The 27,372-nt window shown below is 38.4% G+C and overlaps 2 protein-coding genes across 9 annotated transcripts in view; one reads left to right on the top strand and one right to left on the bottom strand.

Annotated features, from left to right (window-relative positions):
• The window catches only part of CASK (calcium/calmodulin dependent serine protein kinase), a 369,874-nt gene that overhangs the window by 198,735 nt on the left and 143,767 nt on the right, over positions 1 to 27,372 (top strand). The window lies entirely within an intron of this gene.
• GPR34 (G protein-coupled receptor 34) lies at positions 18,079 to 27,303 on the bottom strand. The gene is made up of 4 exons (XM_065915573.1): positions 27,174 to 27,303; positions 26,465 to 26,549; positions 21,194 to 21,299; positions 18,079 to 20,336 (listed from the first exon to the last, which is right to left on the bottom strand). Exon 4 carries the CDS (start codon positions 20,254 to 20,256, stop codon positions 19,126 to 19,128), a length of 1,131 nt encoding a protein of 376 aa, XP_065771645.1. The 5' UTR covers positions 20,257 to 20,336; positions 21,194 to 21,299; positions 26,465 to 26,549; positions 27,174 to 27,303; the 3' UTR covers positions 18,079 to 19,125.

Here is a 27,372-nt window from a genome sequence, read left to right as displayed (position 1 = left end):
AAATTTGATAGAAATAGTTAAATGCCTGAGATATATTCTTTTATACTAGAGAAATGTGTAATTCTTATACTAGATTTTAAGGCAGTTTGTAAAAGACAATTGATTTTGGCCTAGGAAGGTAATTTTTAGAATTTTAAGGCACATGCAAGCAATACTTACTGTCCAAAGGAAACTTGCAAAAGTATTTTGTGGTCATGTTAACTGAAGACCAATTTTTAATTACCACCTTGCTGCTGCTGCTGCTGCTAAGTCGCTTTAGTCGTGTTCAACTCTTTGCTACCCCATAGATGGCAGTCCACCAGGCTTCTCTGTCCCTGGGATTCTCCAGGCAAGAATACTGGAGTGGGCTGCCGTTTCCTTTTCCAATGCATGCATGCATGCATGCTAAATCACTTCAGTCGTGTCCGACTGTGTGACCCTATGGACAGCTGCCCACCAGGCCCCTCTGTCCACGGGATTCTCTAGGCAAGAATACTGGAGTGGGTTGCCATTTCCTTCTCCAAATTACCACCTTAATTGTCCATAAATACTTTTAAAAATGGTGTCTTTTCATGGCTAAATAGCTTCTCTCTAATCCAATACTATTAGAAGAGTCTCTTTTCATATTTCAAAAGTAAACTTAATTCTGTATCAACATTCAGGCAAGATCTTGAATTAAACAGAAGAAAAATGTAGTGACCAAGGATAGACACCAGGATACCAGGGTCCTTACCGGATGTCATCAGTAATTTCTTATTTCAGGTATTTAATGCTCATCTGTCATACTTTTAGTAAAAATTTAGCTTAAAATTCTGAATCAAACTGTAGTTGCTATTGCTTGTTGGTTAGAGCGCCCTCATGTGTCTTTGTGTGTAACTTAGTACCTTGGTTTTTCAGAGAAGTGTTTTGGTTTTTTTTGTTTTTTAGAAGATACTTTAACCACAGTATAAATGGAGGTATGATTTGGCCTTTTTAATGTCTTGTTTTTAAATGTCTCTTGCTTCAAAAGGTACACATACAGACTCCTTTTCATATTTTTCTCATTCCTTTATTTTTCTTGTAGTTGGAAATAAGAAAAGGTTTTGGATTCTGGTCAAATTAAAACCATGAGCTCTTTTCAGAATGTGCTTCAGTTCTCTGTATTTTTCACCATACATTTCTAAGTACCACATTCTCCACTCTTTTATAATCTAGAATAAGGATACTCAGTTTTTTCTTCTCATTCTCTCTTTTGATAACCACAAAATTTTTTTGCTGTACGGTGCCTTCTGAGATTCCTATATGCTCCTAGCCCCTCAGGGATATTTTACTCTTTACCCCTCTTCAGAATCAGATTATATTTTTTGCATCTTAGATTGTAAAAGTAGGGATTTTTCCCAAAATATACCACTGTAATTTTGAAATTACTTTTTAAACCCATCTTCACTCAGAGGCTTGAAAGCTTGAGTATCTCTAGGTTCAAATACTAAGACCCTTAATGTCTACCAGTGTCTGTCATGTTATTTTGTTGCTTTGCAATTTTTATTTAGAAAATGGTGCATATGTTTCAGAGTGAGTTTTTATCTGGGTCCAGTACAGCCTGGCAAATGGGAATTGATTTAAAAATCAGAGAGTGAAATTAGCCAGTTTATTTCTTAAGGAAAAAAATTATCTGATCAAAGTGGTTGTTTATATTACACAAGGAATGAAACTTCCTTTTGTGATGATGTTAAAGAAAAACACTAGCTACTGCCTTGTATAGATAATGCATTGTGTACTAAAATCTATAAAGGTGGTGCTTTTGTATTAATGGATAGTATTCTTTTTAAAAAACAAAAAAGCTAGACCACCACATAAGAGTATCTGTCATCATCTTGTTCATTACCATTGTCTTGCTTTTCTGTTTTACCCTAGCAGATGCTTCAGAATAGAGGAGAGGTAAAAAGACCTTCACAGAGGCTAGCTTTATCAGATGGATGACCTTGAGACTCTAGAGGAACCTTCAGTATAACAAACAACAACTAGTTGACCATCTTTAGCTTGCCAAACATCAACTTGTATCTACTATGTACCTCTCCTTTAAAAGTAAAGTTTGATTATAAAACAGCTAGATAATTTATCTTCTAAAATGTTGAAACCATAAGGCTTAAGAAATCAAATAACAATCATATGTTATATATACAGAATGGCTCTTTAGAAAATGTGTGCAAGTCTGCGTTCCACTCAGCAGATTGCCTGTCTTGAATCAATCCTGTAACACATTGTACCTCTGCTAATTTGACAAATGAAAGACGTCTACAATTCTAACTTTAGCTACTTACGGTTACCTACATAATTAACATGCTGACCTTTCTTAGTGATCAGTTTTAAAATGTAAACATTTTAATCCTGTTAGAGTTTTTATATAAAGAGTGAACTTTTAAGCTCAAGCTGAGTGATCAGTCTTACCTGTATCAGTAGTTTATGCCAGCCAAGGCTCTGTTGTTCAGGATGGTGATGCTCAATTTCAGATTTGTAATTCTCTAATCATCAGTCTTCCATTATCTTTCAGTTTTACTCAGGGAGAATAGATTCTTGCATGACACCAACTACAGTGGGAAGAAAGGAAATTAAACACAGTATTGAAGAAATTCGATAGTTATGGTGAATGTAGCAACTACCTTCTCAAAAAAAAAGCTCATTTCTCTATTTCTATAGTGGGAGGAAGTTGGTGGACAATATATATACTGTGCTTCCTTATTATTATTTCATGAACCGGTTACACCTCACTTAGCTTCATTAGCATGCTTGGCAGAAGTTAAGTTCAAAGGTTTAGTCCCCGTGACTAGTTATTTTTATAAAAATACAGTGGTAGAGGGAACCATTCCATAGTAACCCTCTAAAATATTGGTACGAACTTATCTGTAAAATCATTTGTAGGTGGCTTATTTGCAACTCAGCTTTATTGTGAATAAAGGGAAGCAGAATTCAAAGTTGTTTTACTTGTAGGAGGTTATTGGAATCAAATATCATAGAACTGGGGGATAAAGAAGTGAGGCCCAGAGCAGTACACTGTAAGCACAGACTACACTTAAAGGTTTTGGTCTCACCTTGGGGTGTGTGTGTGTGTGTGCACTCAGTTGCTATGTCATGTCCAACTCTTTGCGACCCCATGGACCATAGCCCACCAGGCTCCTCTGTCCGTGGGATTATCCCAGCAAGAATACTGGCATAGGTTGCCATTTCCCCAGTAGACTAACCCATTCTACTTCAGATTGTCCTCTGCTGCCTCCATTCCGATTTAAAGGCAGTACATTGTTTGGAGCATTTCATTATGAATTTGGGAAATCCTGAAAAGTGCCAGAACTGAAGACCAAATATGCTTCAAATAAAATCAATAGTTAAATTACAATGTAAAGAACTGTGAAACCAACTTGATGTATAGGATTGTTTCATCAGTCTATTGACTATTAAGTAAATGAATGCTAAGTACCAGAGTTAAACAAGTGGGAGTCTGAGGATGGGAACAGCAATCTAATTTCATCAGGCTCAAGCACTTCAGTTATCTGTAACAATCTTCATTAAAATTAAGAAATATACTTTGCCATTTCTCATAACCCATCATGCTTATCTTATTTCTTGTTGATTAGATAAATTCACCCTAATGCTTGCTAATATTTCTCTTTAAAATAATAATGAGAACTACCTGAGTGTCTGGATTTTGTTCTGCTGTTATTCATCTTTGCAATGCTTGCCATCATTTAATTAAGAACAGTGACTCATCTGGGGGTACATGGGCATTGATTGCAGAATAATCTGGCCTCGGGAATTCCTATCATTTTTATTTCAACAATTTTTCATGTTTCAGGAAGAAACTTTTTAGAACAAAAAATAGTCTAGGTGTCCATCAACAGATGAATGGATAAAGAAATGTGGTAAATTTATACAATGGAATATTATTCGGCCATAAAAAGGAATGAATGTGTGCCAGTTGTAGTGAGGTGGATGAACCTAGAGGCTCTTTTACAGAGTGAAGTAAGTCAGAAAGAGAAAAACAGGTATCATATATTAACACATATATATGAAATCTAGAAAAGTGGTACTGATGAACCTAGTAGAGAATGGACTTGTAGACGCAGAGGGGTAGTGTGGGACAAATTAAGAAAGTAGTTTTGACATACATACACTATCATGTGTGAAATAGTGTGAAGTTGCTAAATAACACAGGGAGCCCAGCCTGGCACTCTGTGATGACCAGAAGGGTAGGATAGAGAGAGGGAAGGAAGGGATATATATATAGACTGATTTTGCATTGTTGTACGGCAGACGGCAACGCAAAATTGTAAAGCAATTTTCTACCAATTAATAAATAAAATTTTTAGAAAACAGTTTGAAATAGTTTAGAGAAGAAAAATGTAAAAGGAATCCTATTTATAAGTGGTCAAAAGATAATTTTAGTATTACCTTTTTGAGGGTTAAGCACCTTTGGTCCAAGAAAGAAGAATGTCCTTACTCTCTACAACTTATCTTCCATTGTCTCCAAACTCAGCTAGATGACACCATCACTTCTTCATTTATTCAAGCTAAAAACCTAGGAATCATCCTTGATTCCTCTCTTTTCTTCACATCTCACATCCAATCAATTGTTGCTACTTCAGCTTCTATCACCACCACCACTAGTATTAGCCTCATTTAATGAAAGCCTGTTATGTGTCAGGCATCCTGTTAAATGCTTTACATGTATGTCTTATTTAGTCTTCACAATACTCTGTGAAATAAATACTATGAAATAAGTATCTTCATTTTATAGTTGAGGAAAACTGAACCTCAGAAAAGTCACATAAGTTGCCCAAGGTCGTGTAGCCATCTCTCCTCACAGAGCAAGTAATTGAAGAGAACAAGGCCATAGTTTCAATGCCTTTTTTAAAAAAAATCTAGCTTCTAAAGTCAACACCATCACTTCTGCAGTATTCTGTTGGTCGCCTAAAGCCAGCAGTGATTCAGTGTGGGAGGTATAAATATCAGGAGGTGATGGTTCTTTGGAGCCATCTTGGATGTTGGCTACCACAGATGGCAATCAACCATTGAACCAAGGAAGAGTCAGAAGTACTGCTTAAAATGATAGTCAGATGACATAATTTATCTGGCAAGAATGCCTGGATAGGTGTAATTTTCACCTTTTCTTCCTCTATTTTGATTTTTTTTTAATGCTCTGTAGTTTTCTTAAACAGTGCAATTCATTTCACAAATGTTTATTGGCGTTCCTGCTGTGTTTCCAGTAGTGTATGGAGGTCACTGAAGAAGTATAACATGCCCAAGGCAGCACAACTAGTAAATTTACTTTAAGGCACATGTTTGGGTTTTTGGGGTTTTTTTTTTCCAACCTCACCCTCTGCCTTGGCAATTACTGGTTTTTCTCTAGAGTCAATAAGGGTAAGTAAACTAGAGTCAAGTTTTCAATACTTTTATTCATAGACAGGGTTTCTAGACTCTGAGGTAGCAGAATTGACTGGGAGAACTCAAGCCCAATTTTATTCTTTCTTGGAAAACTTTGGACTTCATTAAGCTAATTTTTATTCCATCAATATCAGTATAAAGTCTTTATGATTTTAGTGATTTTGAGTTCCCTAATAGAAACAGAAGGAAATTTTTATTTATATTTTTCTAAGACACTGGGCAGTATTCATGCAATTGGTAAAAGGTGTGGATGTCAGAGAATTACCAGAAATATAGCTTAGGCAGAAATGTCAAGAGCTGCAAGTTCTCTGTCAAAGTGGCCCCTTGGACTTTTCTCATTTAGGTCACCTAAAGTTTTCTTTGCTTCTCATTCATCTTTCCCATGCTTCTCTTCTTCAAAGTTCTGCTTCTGTTTCCAAGTCTAAATGCTCTTGCCTAACCATTCTAATTACTTCCTATATCCTCTGCCAAATACTGGCTTCCTCAGTGTTCTGCTCTGACCCTTATGATTTACTCCTTGAGGTATTAGAGTAATTCCCCAGAGTGTAAGTCCTGCCATGTATGAAGTTTCCTGCTTTTGAGATGTTAGATGTTCAAAGGGCAGGCATGTTCCAGTGCAGTTTGACAATCCACAGTGAGCTGTATTCAGCAGGGGTATATAAGAGCCTTCTTGGCGGATCACTGGGATTAGGACAGGGTCCCTTTTCAACTTGCCTCAGAGCCAGAACCCAGAGGATACAAGACAGCTCAGTCATACCTGCAGCATTGTGCTTAAACTAGACAGTTATTTTGACCTACCAGTTAGTGTCTTCTAAAATGGCAACAGTGGGTCTTTAAAGCCCTGTCTCTGATGACTCAGAAGCTCAGGGCGTTGGGAGGCTGGTGTGCAGTAAGAGAAGACATGCCTTATGTGGTCCACATTAGAACTTCACATTCAAAAGGTAATTATTTCTTTAAGGGGGAGTGGGGTGAGGGGGCAGTAGAAGCCTTTATCCAGTTCACCGCACACCCGAGCCAGCAGTTACCTTTAGGAGGAGCGAAACAGAGACCTGTTACTCAAAGCTGTGGTTTGTTCAAGGCTCTCTGAGGTCCCCGCTCTCTTCAGGATGTGGTGTCTGACCACAGCCCTGTCTCTGTCTCCAGTTGCACTGTGCTCAGGCCTCACCATCTACCATGAGCAACTGTAATCATTGGCCATCTCACCCTTAATCAGGGTGTGAAGATCCTCTACTTGCTGCTACAAGCTGGCTTGGGAGTATTTCCCTCAAGAACTGTTTAAAAAAAAACAGCAGAAATTATAGTCCAAAGTGTGGAAATGTATAATAGCACAGAAAAGTGATTACCTCTGGAGAAGGAAATGGCAACCCACTCCAGTACTCTTGCCTGGATAATCCCATGGACACAGGAACCTGGTAGGTTACAGTCCATGGGGTCGCAGAGTGGGACATGACTGAGCGACTTCACTTTCTTTCTTTTCTTTTGTAAGAAAGGTCTAATGACAAAACATAAAATGAAACTGCCAGTTAGAGTTTCACTACACTTCACCTTTGGCTTTTGTCTTTCCAGATACGCTTGAATGTACTGGGTACATTGTCTTCTAGAAATGCACACCATCGAAACATGGTGGCAGTCATTAGAACGAGAATCTCCACAGAGGGGGCAGTTGGAAAGCAGATGGGAAATTAGCAGATTTTAGGGAGAGGGAAATTTCAGCATTGGATTAGATGAGGCAAAGATATTTTTGAGGACAGTCAAATTTTGAATTTCAACATCTTTGAGTCAGTCAATTTTGGTTCATATCATGCTTCAGAACCTACCTACCTTTTTGTTTTCAAGTTCTTTGAAAAGCCAAAAGTAGACTAAAATTTCTGAAAATGGAATATTGGATGATAGAATTCTTAAAATAATTTAGGCCATTTTATTGTCACAGGTATAAAATATATACGTACACCTATACCCTAGTGACTTGGATTATGACTTGCAGTGAGACTTAGGGAGTTAAAAAGGCATCATGTATCAGTGCCCAGAACCCTCATCATTGCCGCTTTTCTTCCAAAGACCAGTTCCTGGTCATTTTATTACCAGTCACTTCTTTGGAATTTCTAGATAAGATTGTCTGGAGGGTAAGTCTGCTGCTCTGTATCACTATCTTTATTCAAGGGGAAAAAAGATGTCAAAGGAAGATGAGTAAGAGTTGAGTATCTAAGGTCTTACATCCTTATACCTATTAGTGTCTATTTTTATTTTCTCTTATTAAGAGCCCCAAGTATTGCAGTAACAAACTTTCCTGAGAACCACTTTTAGGAAATTTATAATAATAACAAATGATAACCACTGAAGTGCTTTTATCTATATTAATTCATTTAATTTTTATGCTATATTTAATTAAAGTATCTCTGAGATGGGTACCATTATTACTGTCATTTCCTAGGTGAGGAGACTTAGGTCCATAGAGGATAAATAACTTGTTGATGGTACTACAACTGGTATATTGTAGGGCTATTACTGAAGTCACTGATAGTGTGACTTCAGATCCCATATTCTTCGCTGCTACCAGAATCTGAACTGTTTAGGTAAAGGTGACCAAATATCCCTGGTGACCAAAACTGTATCAGGTTTCAATCTGGACATTTATTAATTGCTGCCAACTCTCCATTATACTGGTGCTTTTGCCCTTTGCAATTGATAAGTAATCTGAGGGTATCATATTTTGAGACTCTCTAAATATATTTTTCCCCGTTTTACCCAGTGGATTTTAGCATTCATTGGTGATCCTTGTCTGAATCATTTCTTATATTGTTGGTTGTGTCTTCATAATGTTTTACTGGCAGAGATATATTAGACTTGAAGTAGTCATTTTAAGGTATCACTCTAAGCAAGTGTTGGTGTTTCATTAGATATTTCTCAAATTGTACTATGTATGGTATAGTTTCTAATATTACCATGTAGTCTCTTGTTCTTCCTCCATCAAAAGCCAGTCTAAAATGTATTGTTTTAATAAACCTACACATAAATATTGAAGGCAGGAAATATAAGTTCTCTGGAATTCCATATCGCCAGAAGTAGTTGGTAGAGAAAATTGAAAAGAAGCAGCCACAGTTAAATTTTTTTTCCCATTTATTTTTATTAGTTGGAGGCTAATTACTTTACAATATTGTAGTGGTTTTTGTCATACATTGACATGAATCAGACATGGATTTATATGTATTCCCTGTCCCGATCCCCCCTCCCACTTCCCTCTCCACCCTAAATTTTAACACAGAAAGTCTGTAGAGAATCATTTCTTTGGTGATGCTTTGACCAGTAGAGGGCAATCTACTACCAGCCCTGGTTAAACCTCTTTTACTGTTAAAGGTTGAAGCATAAGCTGCCTGCTTTGCACTATCTTCCAGCTAGAAAATTAGAACAATTTAAAAGTTTAGGGTTTTTTTTAAGCTCTGAGAAAATGATAAGTTTCTTTATTTTCGTAGCTGGAAAACACTTTAAATGTGGTAAGATAAAAGTCATTGTAAGGACAATGGATTTCTGTCCTTAAGCTGAAAACCCATTGACACTCATCTGTCTTTAATAGGCTATGTCCTTTGGAGATTTTGTTTTGCTTTATACTAGTGATTACCACAAGCGTTACCTTCATAAGGTCATTCACAACTACAATTACCGTAGTGGTAAAAAGAAAGTCTGACATTTTATATGAAAGTTTTTCTCATATCTGTAGCTTTTCTTAACTTTTTTTTAATCAGAGCAATTCATGGACATAGTTTTGTAAACTCAAATAATACTAAAAGGCTTGTAATGAAAATAGCATATCACATCATGTTATTAACCGATGTCATTTAAAAGGTCTTTTACCTAATGAAGAAAGCAGAGGAGAAATTACCTTGACCCTCCCCTGTAGGCACTTCTTCCTGTCTACTTAACAAACTCTGTAGATCCCTTCCTCTTAAGAGATCACCTAACCAGTTGCCTCATCACTCAGCATATGCTTGTTTTTATCTCTGTCAATACATTGTTCATTACTAAATCTTCACTAGCCCTTCCAATCCCCACTCTTCAGTGGTTTGGAAAATAAATTTCTCTCCCTGTCTCTTTCATACCCAGATACACACACACACACACACACACACACACACACAAACACAACTTTTAAGCAAAATAATTTAAGGCATTGTCTTTTTTGTCAGTGAAATTACTTACTATATTTGTTGTCTAATGGCATACATACTTTTAATGTTATGTGCATCATTTATCTACTGCTACATACCAAACCACGCCTAGACTTGGTGACTTCTGACAACAACCATTGGTTCACTCTCAATCCTGCAATTTGTTCTGGGGTCATTCATGCAACTTCTTCGTTATCGGATAGCTCATCTGAGCCTCAGTGGTCCGCGATGGCCTCACTCATGTCTGGAGCCTCAGCTGAGATGGTAGTACAGGCTAAGTATCTCTCTCTATGTAATTTTTCATCCTGGATTTATTTACCCTGTGGTGGTCTCGGGGTTCCAGGAGCACAAAACTGGAATCTGCGAGGCCTCTTAAGGCTTTGCTCAGATGCCATACAATGTCCACTACATTTTCTTGGTCAAAGCAAGTCACAGTACCTGCTCAGACTCAAGAGATGGGCAAGGACTCCACTTCTGGATGGGAAGAGCTGCAGAGAATTTTAATCTACCATCTTTTCTTTAATGCACTTGCAACAGCAATGTTCTAACTAGATTTTTATATTTTTTCCCTCAAAGTACAATACAGTGGCTCTTCCTTAAGGATTAATATAGTATGCGTACCTCAGAGTCCATTGTTTCTTGGATAACATCCAAAAAGAAAACTTTACTTTGCAAAGACATACCCACTGTGCCTTGCTTCAGTCTTGGAGCTGTCATTTTCTTTTGCTCATTTCTTCTATAAAGAGGTGTATTGAAAGTATCCATACTCTTTACTTTGTACTTTTTATCCTCTGTAAATAGCTCCTTTCTATTTCTAGAACTAATCTAGCTTTTCAGTAAAGCTAGAGGAAAAGTCTGTTTCTGCTAACTTGATTGTAAGAAGTGGATCCTAAGAGTGGAGGGCAATTACTAAAAACTCCCAGAAAGAATGAAGCAGCTGAGCCAAAGCAGAAACAACGTTCATTTGTGGATGTGTCTGGTGGTGAAAGTAAAGTCCAGTGGACTTTAAGGAATAATACTGCATAGGAACCTGGAATGTTAGGTCCATGAATCAAGGTAAATTAGACATGGTCAAGCAAGAGATGGCAAGAGTGAGCATCAAAATCTTAGGAATCAGTAAAGTGGACATGATCTCTCCAATGCCTGCCTGCCTGCTAAGTTACTTCAGCCATGTCTGACTCTTTGCGACCCTATGGACTATAGCCCATCAGGCTCCTCTGTCCATGGGATTCTCCAGACAAGAATACTGGGGTGGGTTGCCACACCCTGCTCCAGGGGATTTTCCCAACCCAGGGATCGAACCCCTGTCTCCTGCATCGCTGGCAGATTCTTTACCATCTGAACCATCGGGGAAGCCCCGGGTATGTCCAATACTAGAGCCTAAAAGGATATGGAAAGATGATTAGTCTAGCTTGCCCCTCTTGTAGCGTTCTGTCCACCATGCTAGGTTGTACTTATTACTGGAGGCTTAGTTATTTGCTGGATCACAAATGCCAGCTGACAGAGCATGAGACCCTCATTTACTTATTTAGCTGACTCCTCTCACCACTTGCCACATATATTTGGAACCCTATCATCAGTCTGCACAAGAGCTGACCCTGTGTGTTCCAGTGTTTTTCAAGTCTCACTGGCCACAAAGGGGAACTGAATATGAACATGCATGCAAACCTCATCAGTTCCCTTTGCAACCAGCTGAAAGTTGTTTTTAATATAGCGGAAACAGTGTTTTTCTTTTGAGTACAAACCAAATTTCCACCCAAATAATGAAGCATTTCTGCTTCCGACAGATCAGGGGACACATAAGAGGACACTACATTGTGAGAAAGGCAATTCAAAGAGAAAGTCAGAAAATAGATAAAACTCAACTGGGGAAGAGAAAGAGGTGCTGCTGAGTACAGGAGAGGAAAGAATTAGAGTTGAGGGTATTGGGGGTGCTAGAAGGCCCTGGTAGGGGATAGAACGTGAGAAGAGGTAGGAAACAGAAAGAAAATTTGTCTAACAGGAAAGGGCCTGTAACAGCATTACCAGCCGTGTTAAAGGAAGGCATCTAGATCTTTTAGTCCAGATGTTTGCCACTGGATAACATTTAAAAATAATCACCCATCAGAGTGATTCCCATTCCCACCTGAGTTTATACCATTGAGCCAGTTGTACAGTGAAGGTGCCTTGTCCTCCAGTTCAGGATGCAAGGTGGTAACCTGTTCAACCACTCTGCTTACACATAACAAAGCCAAGTGACAGTAACAAAGCAAAGACCCAAGTGAAGGAAAGTTACAAGGCTCAAAATAGCCTGGAGTTAAAACTCCCCTCCAGGTGCTCCCCACCATTCTATGCAAAACAAAGAACTCTCTCACCCCAAGAAAAAAATGGACCTTAAGGTTGATTACACCCAGCTCCCAGCCAGTCCCAGCCTCTGGCCAATCTCCAGAATTCCTTGCCCCAGCCATTTAAGAGATAACTGACCTGAACAACCTTGGAGAAGAACAGGCCTCCTTAAGACAGTAGATTTCCACATATATGCCTATATATACTCACTCTTTTCTTGGGTTAGTGCAACACCTCACTAATCTGACTGCTGCCCCTTCTCACCTCATTAAAGGTGATCTGTTCCTGTAAAGTGCCAGGCTCGTTCTTTTTCCAAACCTCGCCTTCTCTAATTCCCTTACCCTACAATGAGCGCCTAACATAACAAATGTCACAAAACTCCCAGAATCCAGCAATTTATTTTAGATAGAGTTTAAGCAGTCTCTCTAGCAGTGAATATTAACGAATGAATGAACAAAAGAAAGTTCTGGAAAACTGCTTGGGGACCACTGACCATACAGCAAGCAGCCTCCTTCCTCTGCACCGCCCCGCCTCAGCCTCACAATCTGAAGAGCCCGAGGGCATGACTATACAGGCACAGCCTGATGGACCGACACCGGTGGCCCCTGGTTACCACTCATTATGAAGGCAAAACCAAAACTGTCAAAGAGATCTTAAGAACATCAGATCCAAACCTTATTAAATGCTCAAAATGCTGCCTTCCCAGCCTACTGAGGATCCATGCTATAATGAAATAGTTCTACTAGCAGATAACTCACTGGCTTCCTATTCTACAGTCAGGTGAAACATGCTGCTTTTGCAGCTCCTGTCCTTCACTGGTCCTCTTTCTGCTATCTCTCAGAGGCCACACACACACCGTGCCCGCACACACACAGTTTTGTTCTGTCTTTCCTTTAGTCTTCTGCTTTAAGGCTTAATAATCCCGTTCTTGCAAATCGCCCCTTTTCTAGCATCCTCTGTTCTGCTACTTGCTCAAGTTTCAGAATATGGCTCTGACCAGTACAAAATAGCACAGGTCTGCACAGCTCTTGTCCTGGACTTTGCTGTTATTGGTGAAAGCTCAATTGCCCTTTCTGAGTGCTTTCCCCACCTCATTTGGCCCAAGTCAGCTTCCACTGTGTATCTTTCCTAGTTCTGATGTTTATCTTAAGCTTCTGACCATTCCATTTTGTATATTTCCCCTGTCTTTCTTTTGGCATTTGAGTATTTCAGTAACATACATTGACTGTTTCTTAACGGCCAGGAACATGTATTCATTCATTTAGCCTTCATAACACTATGAGTTAGGTATTCCTATTGTTCTTGTTTTCTCAGTAGAGGAAAGAGAGCTTGTACAAGGTTATATAGTAAGTGGTGAAGCAAGAAATTGAACTCAGTCAGTCTGGTTGCAGCAGCTGCCCTATGAACCTGTTATGCTGCCTCCTAGTTCGTTATCTCATATTTAATGTCACTAGGCTAAGAAGATCAATTGGACCCAGCCCCACCATAATCCTTGCTGTGGCCTTACCAGTGGGGTGATAATATTCCTGGTCCACTGATTAAGACTGTTCTCCTGAACTCTGTCTGGATGGGCAATACCAACATCTTCATAGTCTCCACCTCACATTTTCTTCCAAGTTTCTCTCACCTGCTAGTGAATGGCCAGTTCTTTCTTTAAATATGTTGATACATTTAACAGATCTACTCCTGGTCTAGGAGACTTTGTATCCCCCTAAAATAATTTGCATGTCTATACTAACATGTTTGAATTTTGTAGGTTAACACTCAGGAAACATTTTGCTTCTCAAAGGACACCTCATTTGCACTCCTGTGTACTATATCTGAATGAAATGCTAAGCTGTCTGATTATAAGATCGTTTCATCTACAAATTCTTTAGCTTGGTCCTTGAAGGGTGTCTGTATTCCAGAAGGCCAGGGTTCCTCTAGATTTATTGATTAGAAAATGTCTTCCTTTCCTTGTGGTGACTGGCAGAAGAAACATAAGCAAAGTAAAAGACAAGTCTCAGACTGGTAGAAGTTATTTGCAACCCATATAAAGAACCAAAGATTGGTATACAGAATATCTAAAGAATTAGGTCAATGATTTGAAAGAAAAAAAGAATACAGGCAACTCGTTATAGGGAAAAGGGAAAGAGGTGTAGATATGAATAGATCATTCACCCAAGAAGAAACATGAATGGGCAAAGAAAATCGTGAGATACTGCTGCTCCTTTTCACTTGTAATCAAGGAAATGCAAATTAAAACCCTGGGGAGATGCCATTTCACACCTCTCAGATTGGCAAAAGTTAGTAAATCTGATAAAACCAACTATTGGTGAGGATGTGGGTAGAGGCACTCTCATCTTGCTAGTGGTGGAATAGGTGTATAAACTGATAAACATCACTTTGGAGAGCAGTTCGTCACAAATGAAATAAAATGAAAATGTGTATACCCTTTACAACCAAGCATTTCTACTTCTAGGTGTCAGCCATAGAAAATGTCCACACATGCGTGCAGGAGACTTCACTTGAAGGTGGTTTCTAATAACGAAACTGTGGAAACCACCTAAAGACCCATTGTTAGGAGAAATGGAGAATCAAACTGTTGTTTGTTCTCACAGTGAACACTATGCATCTGTGAAGATGAATGAGGGGGACCTTCATATATCCACATAAACACAATTGGAGTGAAAAAAGTTCCAAAAAGGTGTATTAGTAAGATCCTGTTTGTGTAAATTTTTAAAACAAAAGCTAATGTACATTGTTATTTGTACCACTTATGTATGTTATAATAGGGTAAACATGTACACCAGAGAGATATACACTAATTTTAGGCAAGCAGCTACCTCGAGATGAGCTCTAGTATATCTTCTTAGATTATGTATAGGTACAAAGAAAACAGTTAAGTGAGTAGAGCCCAAACATTTGACATCTGCACAATTTAGCTAATGGGTGCTTAGCTGCCTGTTACATTGTATTTTTGTATTTTTGCTTTGTTGTATGTTTGAACTATTTTATACCTAAAAGAAGAGTATATGTGGAATTACCAAACCAGAGTATAACTAACAGTTCACTGTTGCCCCTGGAATAGCTTGTATGGCTTACTAAAGCAAAAAAGAGATTCTGTACATCATCAATACCTGCATCCAAACCATAATTAGAAACCTTTTCCAAAGCTCATCTTAGGATGGTTCTTTGTGCATTTCCTGGGCTAGAAGCAAAATTAATAAGGGTGAGATGCTTTAATTTGATTTCTTTTTTTCTCCTTCTATTCAACCTGCTTTTGTACTGTTTTATCATCCATATTTCAGGCAGAGCTTTTACAGAGTGTATGAATGTGTGATAGCTAGAAAACTAGTTTTTTAAGATGTTGGTTTTTTTATATCACATACTTTTGATGAGTAATAGCAGAATTTTTGCCCTAACTGCATGGTAATGCCCATGTATGATGTGTTTTTTTAATAACAGAAGACATCTCAGTCATTACCGTTTTGCTTGGGCAAAATAAAATGCAAAATGAAAAGCAGTGTTTTAGCAGAGACAGTGCCTATGGAATAAAAGTCTACCAACTTGCATCGCCTCATATAAAGAATACAGTTGATACTTCCATCACAATGCAATTAGGATTAAATTATATTAATGCATGTCAAGCACCCAGCACAGTAAAAGGCACATCACCAAATATATTTTACTCAATACCTTGCTTCCCACTCCCTTGCATGTGAACTTGAAGGGGCAAAATAGAAGTTTAGAACAAACCTAGCACTTCCTTTTTACCATAGGGTCTATTGTGAAGCCACCATGAAACCAGCCCTCCACATCTTAAATTTGAAAATCACGACTGAACTGAGGCACAATAGCAGGCATTTAGAGGAACTGTGTTCTCAACTGGGTCAAGTAGCTATGAAAAAGGATACTGTATCATCCGTTGTGAGAGTTTCTATCTCAACAAAGTTGACATAATTCAGATTGTATGCTGAGATTCAATCACTTTGTTCTGATCAAAAATACAAGTTTCTTTAGAAGTTTATGGTATCCTTTGGTGCCTGACATAAAAGACTCTCCAGTAAATGTCATATCTGTTGTGAATATTTTTCCCACTTTGTGCTTTAGCTTTTATTTTTGTTTACGGTTTTTGACACCCCCAAAAAAAGTCTACTTTTTAAAGTCAAAACTATGCATCTTTCCCTATTGTTATTTCTATTTTATTAATAGGGAGTCCTCTCCCTTCCACAGATGAGTTAGTGTTTTAATGCATTCATTATTTACATTTAACTCTGATCCACTTGGAATTTTGGGGGGATGTGATACAAGTTGTTTTTGTTCAGTTGCTCAGTCGTGTCTGACTCTCTGCAACCCCATGGACTGCAGCATGCCAGGCTTCCCTGTCCATCACCATCTACCCTGTCCATCACCATCCATGAGTTTGCTCAAAATCATGTCCATTGTCAATGCCATCCAACCCTCTCTAAGTTGGCTTTTTATTTTCTTTTAAATAAGCACAGCACTATTTTCAATAAGTGCAGCACTATTTATGATTTCTTCCTTCCCCAATGCTTTTTAGGATGTCATCTTTATCTGCAGGGATTCTCTCTGAAGGAGGCAAGTGTATCAAAGTCACCCAGAAAAGTTTTAAACCCACCTTACAAGATTCTTGCACATCGAGAATCTTGGGTTGCCCTCTGATTTGTTCCTGCTTCTACCCTTTTGAGAGGTTAATTTGGCATGTAATCTTATGTATCATTGAGGGTCTGCATAAGAGATGTGAGCTCTGCTCCACTGTTAAGTGCAACCTTGCATGTGCTCCATGCAGTGCCATCATTAATAAAGGATAAGAATCAATTTTAATATCTGGTAAAAGAAGTTTCCATTCATATTTCAAAAAACTAGAAAATAATTAGCCTGTTAATATGTTTCTGCAGAATCCAGGCTGCCTGTTGAGAAAACTCTATTTCATGCTATTTTTCTCTTGTGGATAGCTTTCAGTAATGCTTTCCTTCACAGAGCTGTAATTATATTAGTTCTACTTTCATATCAGCAGGACTGAAGAATCTATTTTTAAAAGAAATTGAAAATAAAACCTTCTGTACTAGAACATCATTTTCTTCTTCTATTGACCTGATCATAGAAATTCAACTGACATCAAACCCAGTTCTGCACAGAATAACTTTTCCAAAGCTAACTGCAATACTCAGCGTTTAGGTCTTACTCTTGCAACCAAGCAGTTAATTTTACCTTTGTTTGGTTTTGCATATGTGAGATGTTATTTAGAGACTTGTTCTGAAGATCTGTTGCAAGGTGAAGATAAGTATATACTTCTGCATTTCCCTCTTCTGTATGATTCTAGAACTAAACCTTGGCTTGGGGGAGCTAGGGACAGTATTTCAATAAGAAATAGAAGGTTATATATAATAAATAGCTTCAAATTTGGTAACTTTAGCAAGTTTTTCTAAAAATGTAGAAATATTCTACAGGACTCAGGTTACTGTAAGGTGTATAGGTTACTATAAGGATTCAGGTTACTATAACATCTGTTGTTACGAGCTTATAGATAGGTTGACTTTTATCAAGATTTATTTTGACACAAATATTATAGCAAGAATTGACTTGGTATACTTTTTTATTCTTTGAGATTGCCATTGTGCAAGGCTTTATAGGAATTGTCACATTTAATATAAATAATGAGAAAGCTTCTAGAATTATGAGTACATATATGTTACTTTTAATGTTCCTTAACTAGTAATAATAATAGATAATGTAATTTAGCCATTCAAACTGTATGTTTACAATAGAGATACATAGGGATATAAGTGTTTACTAACAATGTAAAAAAAATTTATTTTGAGAACATGAAAGGAAATCAGTATTGTCATACTTACTCAATTTCAGTTTGGTATTTGTTGATGTTGTCAAAGCAAAGTAATAAAAAATTTATAAGGTCCTACTACATAGCACTGGGAACTATATTCAGTATCCTATGATAAACCATAATGCAAAAGAATGTGAAAAAGAATGTACAAGTATACTTCAATAAAATAAATTTTTCAAAAGTATATAAGGGCCCTTTCTCTTAGTTTACTCTCTAGTTATTTTTTAATGTACATGAAAATTTCAGAATTTGCTCCTTTTAATTGTGTTCTACAGGTTTTCTGTACTGTTATGAAATATTTCAAACACTGAGATATATACAAGAAATAATATAACACTCATGTACCACCACACAGGCTACCACATATGTTTTATATTTTTATTGCATATGTACAGATCTGTAAAGAATATGAACATAGTTTTGTATTTTACATAAATCATTTCATATGGTACATACCCTTTGCAGTTTTTGGTTTTTATTCAGTGTTATTTTTGAGAATTCTCCATGTTGATGCATGCAGATGTAGTTTCTTTCTCCATTCCTTTGCTGATGCATACTCATACTTAGGTTGTTTCCATTTGTTGAATATTATGAGCAGTAGGTCAGTGAGCATCTTTACATGTGTTTTATGTATATGTTTTTAGTGCTTCTGTAAGATGTATACCTAGCAGTGAACTTGCTGGCTCATATGGTATACGCATCTTTAATTATACTTTACCAAACTGTGTGGTTCAAGATGGCTAAATTGCTAATAAATCTGTTTTAAGTAAGTTGCAGTCTTAAGTCCTGTAGCTAGGTTATTGAATTTTAGCTCATCTATTGTTTGATTTTTACTGTACAGCATTTAAATTATTTCCATTTTATCTAAGGAGTGATAGATAATGGGTTGATTTCATTTTTGTTAGAATTTTATTAATTATCATTTTATCTGTTGATAGGCTTAGACATAAATGAATACAGTGGCAAATTATACAAGCTTTTCAAATGACAATGAACATATATTTTCTGACATTTTAAGTCAGTCCTCAAATCAGTTAACTGTTAAACACACTTTAAATTAGTATTCAGTACTTGATTTTGAATAATTACTTTAGTGACTTGAGAAACTATGACATTTTCTTTCATTATTCTATAGTCAAAATCATAAATTTCAGTTAATTTTATAATCTATGTTAACAGCATTAGCCTAACAATATATTTGTAAAAGATTTTATATACAGATGTACTCCAGTGATGACTGTAAGCTTACTCTTGAAATATATTACAATTAAGCAAATGAAATATCACAGATAAGCAAAGAACTTCAGGAAGACCTGAGCTTTGTTTCATGATTTTTTGTTCTTCAGGGAATTAGGCTGCATTTTATCACTTTTTCATATGTTCAACATAAGTGCTTTAAGAAGTAGTCTGAATTTTAGCCATGGCAGATGTATCATGTAGGGAGTATCCTGGTTTAAATTCTGAAGTACTTTCACTCCTGCTCGCTTCCCCTTGAAATCGTCTAGAAAGAAGCTGGCACATTATCTTGCGAATATTACTGGACATCAGGAAATACATGACTGGATCTAAACAGCTGTTAAAAGATGAGAAAACCAGCATGATCTCATTGGTTTTGTGAGCGATTTCCTTCCAATAGCAAGATGACACATTTAGCTGTGAAGAAATATAGACAAATCGGAAGGCGTGGTAGGGAACAAAACATACAGTAAAAATGATAAGCACAATGAAGGAATTCCGGGCGGTAGTGGCATATTTACCAGAATTCGGAAATTTTGACCTCCTTTTAGAAATCCTCAATAGATTCTTGCCAATCTTAATATATGAAAGGATGATTAGTAAGAAAATTAGCCAGAACATTACCACAAGAACGTAGTTAAAAATTGCTTCTCCTTTTGCATTGAGCTTATCTCTGTAATGGAAGCACATTGTGGAATTATGACCTCCTTTCTTAAGGGTTAAAACGATCATAGTTAAAAATCCAGCAACAGCAACTATCCATACTATACAGCAAACATAAATACTCTGCTTGGTTGTTAATGCCTTCCGTTGTTGGATAGACCGATTAATTTTGATGTAACGATCCAAACTGATGAAGCCAAGCAAAATAATGCTAATATACATGTTCATATAAAATAGTGTTCCCACAACCTTGCAAAGAATCACACCTAGTGTCCACTTGTTTTGATTAATGTGATACATTATTCGGAAAGGGAGGCAGAAGATAAGTAAGAGGTCTGCAATGGCTACATTGAGTAGGTAAATCTGAATGGAATTTCTTTTGCGGTGGATACCCAGAAATACATAGAGGGCAATTATGTTTCCAACCAGCCCCATGATGAAAATAACAGAGTAAAATGTTATTAACACACTAGAGAGTAATTTCTCATCCATGGAGCAGGCAGTAAAATTTGATGCTCCTGAGAAGTTGTATGGCGATTGGACGCTATGATTAAAGTGCACTCCTTTGGAGGAGCAAGACCAGCTGCTGACTGAAGTTGTCATCATCGTCACCATCTGATTTCTCATTCTCTTCTGTAGGGATCAAAAAGTGAAGGTGCTAAAAGGACATGTTCCTTGAGTGTAGCTTTTATGTCCTCAGATGTTTCCTACAACAGAATGCCAAACATTGAGTGAGTCGTTTGTTACTTTTGTAACAATTAATTTAGCTCAAAGCACAAATAGTAAATGATTGATTTTTCAGACACTGTGAGAAACTTTTCTTTTATCCTACTTTGGACCATGTGGATATCTGCACAATGTATGTGAGAGCATTATGGTATCACAAGACAAGCAGCACATAGTGTAGAAGCTGTTGGAGCATCCTGCACGAACCTTTTCTATCCTCTGGTCAGTGTTCAAGGTCTGTTATTATATTAAAATCAACTAAACTATGGAATTGTCTTTTCTTGGGGAAACTGGGATGGGAAAAGAAATGAAGATAGAGACGACAGCTCATTTTTTTCAAAGATGAGTTGTCAGTTTCCCGAAAGTGAAGACATGAGTGAGACATGAGTAAGACATGAGTGAACTGAACCCACTGCTGACCCTTGTCCAGTTTCCTGCCTTGACTCTTTCCCTCACAGATGGCATTCATTCATTCATTTTGGCACCTATTGCCATGTAGTATGTGACAGACTGTGGCAGTCTCTCATTCCACAGTGGGAATAGAGGTGTGTTAGTTGCTCAGTCGTGTCTGACTTTGCACAAATAGTAGATGATTGATTTTTCAGACACTGTAAAAAAATGTCCGACTGTGACCCATGGACTGTAGCCCATGAGGCTCCTCTGTCCAAGGAATTCTCCAAACAAGAATACTGGAGTAGGTTGCCATCCCCTTCTCCAAGAAATAGAGGAAAGGGTCGTAAATTTCTTTTTCAATCTAACACCTCATTGAAGGTATTAAAATCACTAGCCTACAGGGGTGTGCAATTAATGTAACAGACCAATAGAGCACAACACTTGCCTGGTTAGGTAGACTCGCAACATTTGCACAGGAGAGCAAAGTAACCAAACAAAACCAAGACAGGTGATGATGGCCGCCAGAGAGTCAGATTGGAGAGTCCGCTGACCTAGAAGCATAGAGTGGAAATGTAAATAGGATAGAGGACGTGCAATCCAAGATTTTGAAAGCAAGTGCCTGCAGCTTACATAGTCTGTGGGCTAGGGCGTTTAGGACTGTTGGTAGTGTGTGAATTCCACTTGTCTGTGGCAGCAGACAATGTTAGCAATGCTATTTGTTACCTGCTCTTTGTTGGGCATCAGCAGCTCTGAAGAGCTCAGTCTGAGAGGTCATCATAAAGAGAAGATGGGAGGATAGGATTCTAGGGGGTCTCATTGCATCTCTTTCTTAGAATGACTGCCATACTTCATTACAGAAGCTTCTTAGCAGGTGCAACAGACATTCAGGGTCTCATATCAAAATGAGACCTAACTAACTCTGTGACCTTCAGTCAGTAAAATAACCTTTTCTAAGCCTTAGTTTTTTTGTTTGTAGAAATGAAAGAAATGCATTCTACAAACAACAAAACTGTTCTTTTGTTTACCCTGGCACATACAAGTGTTCAGTGACAGATTTAAAACACCACCTTTTGATTATTTTCGTTTTGGTGAATATCTAGTGCTAAGTCGCTTCAGTCATGTCTGATTCTTTACATCCCTATGGACTGTAGTCTGCCAGTCTCCTCTATCCATAGGTTTCTCCAGGCAAGAAGACTGGAATGGGTAGCCATTACCTTCTCCAGGGGATCTTCCCAACCTGGGGATCAAACCTGCATCTCTTATGTCTCCTTCATTGGCAGGCAGGTTGTTTACCACTGTTGTTGTTCAGTTGCCCAGCCGTGTCTGATTCTTTGTGACCCCATGGACTGCAGCATGGATCAGGCCCCTCTGTCCCTTACCATCTCCCCTCTGGGAGTTCATGTCCATTGCATCAGTGATGCCATCCAGCCATCTCATCCTCTGACACCCTCTTCTCCTTCTGCCATCAATGTTTCCCAGTATCAGGGACTTTGAGTCAGCTGTTCACATCAGATGACCAAAATACTGGAGTTTCAGCTTCAGCATCAGTCCTTCCGCGAGTATTCAGAGTTGATCTCCATTAAGATTGACTGGTTTGATCTCCTTGCTATCCAAGGGACTCCAGCACCATAGTTCAAAGGCATTAATTCTTTTGCACTCTGCCTTCTTTACAATCCAACTCTCACAATGGTACGTTACCAGTGGGAAGACCATAGCCTTGACTTTATGGACCTTTGTCATCAGAGTTATGTCTCTGCTTTTCAACACACTGTCTAGGTTTGTCATAGCTTTCCTGCCAAGAAACAAATGTCTTCTGATTTCATGGCTGCAGTCACTATCCACAGTGATTTTAGAGCCCAAGAAGAGGAAATCTGTCACTGCTTCCACCTTTTCACCCTTTATTTGCCATGAAGTAATGGGGCCGGATGCCATGATCTTAGTTTTTTTTAATATTTAGTTTTAAGCCAGCTTTTTCACTCTCCTTCTTTACCCTCGTCCAGAGACTCTTTAGTTCCTCTTCGCTTTCTGCCATTAGAGTGGTATCATCCGCATATCTGAAGTTGTTGATGTTTCTTTACTCTTGAAGTGAAGTGAAGTCGCTCAGTCATATCCAACTCTTTGCAACCCCGTGGATTATAGCCTGCCAGGCTCCTCCGTCCACGAGATTCTCCAGGCAAGAATACTGGAGTGGGTTGCCATTTCCTTCTCCAGGGTATCTTCCCGACCCAGGGATCGAACCCGGGTCTCCCACATTGGAGGCAGATGCTTTAACCTCTGAGCCACCAGGGAAGCCCTAGCACCTCCTAAATACTGCTTGTAAAATGAAGGTGAATATGACAGAGACCCTGCTCTCGGAAAATATCTTTGCAGGAGTGTGCATTCAAACTTTGAATGCTATAAAGTAGATTTGAATTGCCATAATTCATTTCCTGACTTGACATTATACACAGAGAAAAACATTTGAAAAAACTTAGCCCTTCTTAAAACTCTACCCATAATTTCATCCAGAAGAAACCATTTTAGTAGAGCATGAAATTCCAGTTTAAATGCTTGTGAAGAGGGAAATTGGATCCTCGGAAGGGGAACTGACTGGTGAAGAGGAAGTTATGTAATCCCCGGTGACAGCCTGTCCCCAGAGTGCAGGGCTCAGAACAACAGAGGGAGGGAGGCAAGAGGACTGAGTCCAGTCTTTTGTGTGTCTCAACTGCAGGGAGCCAGATTTCACAAAGTTGTTAGAAACTTACAGGCGTGTTTCTGGTCATCTGAAACCCTAAAAAGGAAAAGGCAATCTAGGAAGAATGGCAGGCTGCCAAAAATGGAGCTGAGCATGCAATGTAGATTACCAGGAAGAGGAGAAGGGGCCCTGGAGAGGGACCTGTGTTATGTGGTCACATAGGGAGATGACAGGCTCAGGTAGAAACAGCTCATGGCCACTGTTGAAAGTGAGCTGAGGCATGACAGGTGACGTGATTTTGAGAGCTCAGATAGCTGAATTAACTTTGAAAACTGTAGAGGGGTTTGTTTTTTTTTTTTTCTTTTCTTTTCTCCATTGCTATATTTTAAACTCCATTAGAGGGCGACAGAGGATGAGATCGTTGGATGGCATCACCGATTCAAGGGCCATGAACTTGGGCAGACTCCAGGAGATGGTGAGGGAGCAGGGAAGCCTGGCACGCTGCAGTCCATGGAGTTGCAAAGAGTCGGACATGACCGAGCAACTGAACAACAGAGTTAGGAAACAAGTCTGCCTAATTTGCCTCTGTGTACCAAGAGCTTAGCACAATAAATACTGTTGAATGAAAGGGGATTTACTCAAAAAGTTTGTGAAGTCCTACATGTGGATATTAAAATCAACTGTTCAAGTACAGGAAAGGTGTTACCTCCATTAACAGAAACACAGTTGCTGTTGACTGCAGTTGCCATATCCATTGTGTGATGTGGCTGCAACAAAAACTAACCTGTCCTTGGTTGACTTCATGCCTATGGAGTGTCTTAAATGAAGACTGTCCTACTAATCCAGTTCTGTCCTCAGCTGATAAAGTTTGCCCCTGAGTATAGGGTTTCATCCTCCGCAGCACAGGATTTGTCAAGAAAAGGCCACAGAGCCAGTGGGGGGTGGAGTGAGGAAGAGCAAGGAGCAAGTGGAAGGAAACAGGCATCTGGAGATGGGAATGCGTTCAAGACCACGGAGAAAAGAATTTCACCTTGTGTTGTATCTCTCCCGAAAGCAGAACAAGGACCAGTGAGTGAAAATGCCAAAACAGATGTTGTCTCCTTTTAAGGAAATACTTTTTTAGAATGAAACCGTCTATCTTAGGAAGTAGTAAGGGTCTTAGCACCACAGATTTTTTGAGACTACCATGCTCGGGTACTTTGTAGAAGAGATTCTCAGTAACTCTCAATCCTGGCTACATATTAGAATCCTCTTGATGGCTTTTTAAAGATACCAATGCCTGGCCCCCTCCCCTAGATCTTCTGATTTAATTGGTCTGGAATAGACTCCAAGCAATGGTTTCCTTTAAAAGCTTCTCAGGGCATTCTAATGTACAGTCAGAATTGAACCCTTGAGCTAGATGACTGAATCAGTAAGTAATATTTATTTAGCATTTGCTGTGTATCAGGCAGTGTGTTAATAAGCGCATTTATATTATTTCATTTACATAATCCTTATAATAACTTTGTGATAGAGGTATTAATGAAAAATAAAGATGTTCATGATTGCTACCCATGACCACAGATCCGTCTGATTTTCAAAGCCAGTGATCCGTTTCACCAAACCTCGCTCCTCCTAATCCCATATGATCAGAATTTTCTTTATTAATGATGAGTTCTGTCAGCAGTACTTCGATATGATCCCTTTAACATTATCCACACTAGCGATTTTAAGGAAAATTATGTCACCTAAATTTAACTCTTTGAAAAAGGTACTAATCTTTTTGTTTGCTATGTTCATGAAAATAACTCAGTCAGTTCAGAGTTTGCTGAAATTCTCAGAATGCTGAGCAGATTTTCCCCAAAAGTATATCTTTTCAAACTTATTTCTAGGCCTGATAGCCATGATCAAGATGTTTCTAGAAGGCCATTTTGCACAAAGCCTGAAACCATTTGCCTCAGCTCCAATCTTCAGATAAAATAAATAGTAGTTGGTTAAGATCAGCAATAAACCTTCCTTGTTTTGCTGCATTTTCAAGCTGAAAGAGAATGTATTTTTTAAAATAGTAGTAATATCCATCATTTAGAAGCCCATATTGAATGGCTAGTGTTGTCACTTATTAATGAATTAACAGATTAGATTCCATTTTGAACTTAATGGCTGATTTCTGTCTCCTTTACAATGTGCCAGTCCCTTTCTGTTCCCAAGGCCATTTACTGATGTTTTCAAAACTACTTACTTGATTTGTTAAGAGTGGCCAGTGAAGATAAGAAACAAATCACTACACTCACCGAGTGGACCAATTTCCCAGTGGATGTGAGTTATGACTTGTGTAAAGTGGTCACTGTGGTTTTTTGATAGTAGACGGTTAATGGTTTTTAGTGGTATTACTTGACAAATCCTGACGTCTGCAACCCTGTTATTAGCGCTGCATTGTACCCGCTAGCACCACCTTTCCGTGCCATTAATTTTTCAACTGGCTGCTACAGGAACTTCTGTACTGGAGGGCAGGACCCAAGATTCCACTGTGGCCTCCAGGGTACAAAAGCTTTTTAAATGCAGTTTTGGGGGACTTCTCTGGTAGCACAGAGGATAAGAATCCACCTGCCATTGCAGGGGACATAGGTTCAGTCCCTGGTCCAAGAGGATTCCACATGCCACGGAGCAACTAAACTCATGCCCCACAACTACTGAGCCCATGCTCTAGCGCCCCCGAGCCGCAACTCCTGAGCCTGTGTGCCACAACTACTGAAGCCTGCCCATTCTAGGGCCCGCAAGCCGCAAGTACTGCGTGCTGCAACTACTGAAGCCCATGTTCCTAGAGACTGTTCTCTGCAACTACAGAAGCCACTGCAATGAGAAGCCCACACACCACAATTAGAGAAAGCCCACACAAAACAACAAAGACCCAGCACAACCAAAAATAAATGTTAAAAAATATTGAAGCTTTTCAGAATTTATAGCTAACAAAATATCAGTGAAAATTATTTGCCATATAATAAATTCATGTATAAAAATGCAATTTGGTTATGTTTGTGAAAACATCACATAGAAAATACATACCTATTTGGCAGTGCTATCAGCCTTTCACATTTGTAGTTTGACGTGATATCCACTGAATCATTCAGGCCATGCTTTAAAAATTGCACTAATTGTTGCATACAAAATGAAAATTAAAAAGCATGTCATTTTGGAAAGAATACTATTAGTAGTACATAAGGTTTTGTTATCAATTTAACTGTGGTTAAAACATTTTTTAAAATTTAAGTGCATTGACTGAAGTGTATTTTGCTTTTTCTTTTCTCTAATATTCACCATAGTAACCTCTGAAACATGAAACATAAATTTTAATTGGTCCGCTAATGACCATAAAATAGAAGCCATATAATAAAGAAAATACTATCATTAAAAGTAGGGAGTCAACATAACTTAAAAGGTACTTATAATACACTGGAAATAAAGTGTGTTGCATATGAAAATAACTTTTAATCGATTCAAGTAGATCTGCAAGTCTTTGTCCAGGATACAAAACATAGTACAAACAACATGACCGTATTGATAGTATGATCTTAAACATCGCATATCCTAAAGAAGACACAGCCTCATTTTAAGTCAAGTCAAGGCAGTGGTATTTTTCAAGCAGTCTACTCAGAGTTCTGGAAGCAAAGCGTTGCTAGTCACCCATGAAGCAGGTTTCATTTTTATTATTCAGATCATCAAAATGTAACTTCAAAAAGGATCATTTATGCAGTTGAAATCAAGACATACTCACAGTTCAGGCTCTCCTGAAGTAAAAGGAGCTGATCCCCAAGCTTCCCTACACACAGACTTGTCTTGGTGTGTCAGCTGGGTTCCTCCATCCGGTTGTGGTGCAATTGGTTGGGTTTGTCTTTTTTAATATATTTGAATGTGGTAATAGGTGTATTTTTTCTCCTTTCTTTTTTCAATATGACAACCCTTAGACTCCCTGT

Source organism: Muntiacus reevesi, chromosome X, assembly GCF_963930625.1.
Source record: "Muntiacus reevesi chromosome X, mMunRee1.1, whole genome shotgun sequence".
Classification (NCBI taxonomy): Eukaryota; Metazoa; Chordata; class Mammalia; order Artiodactyla; family Cervidae; genus Muntiacus; species Muntiacus reevesi.
Note: the sequence above shows the minus strand (reverse complement) of the source record. Positions and strands in the feature narration are given on the sequence as shown.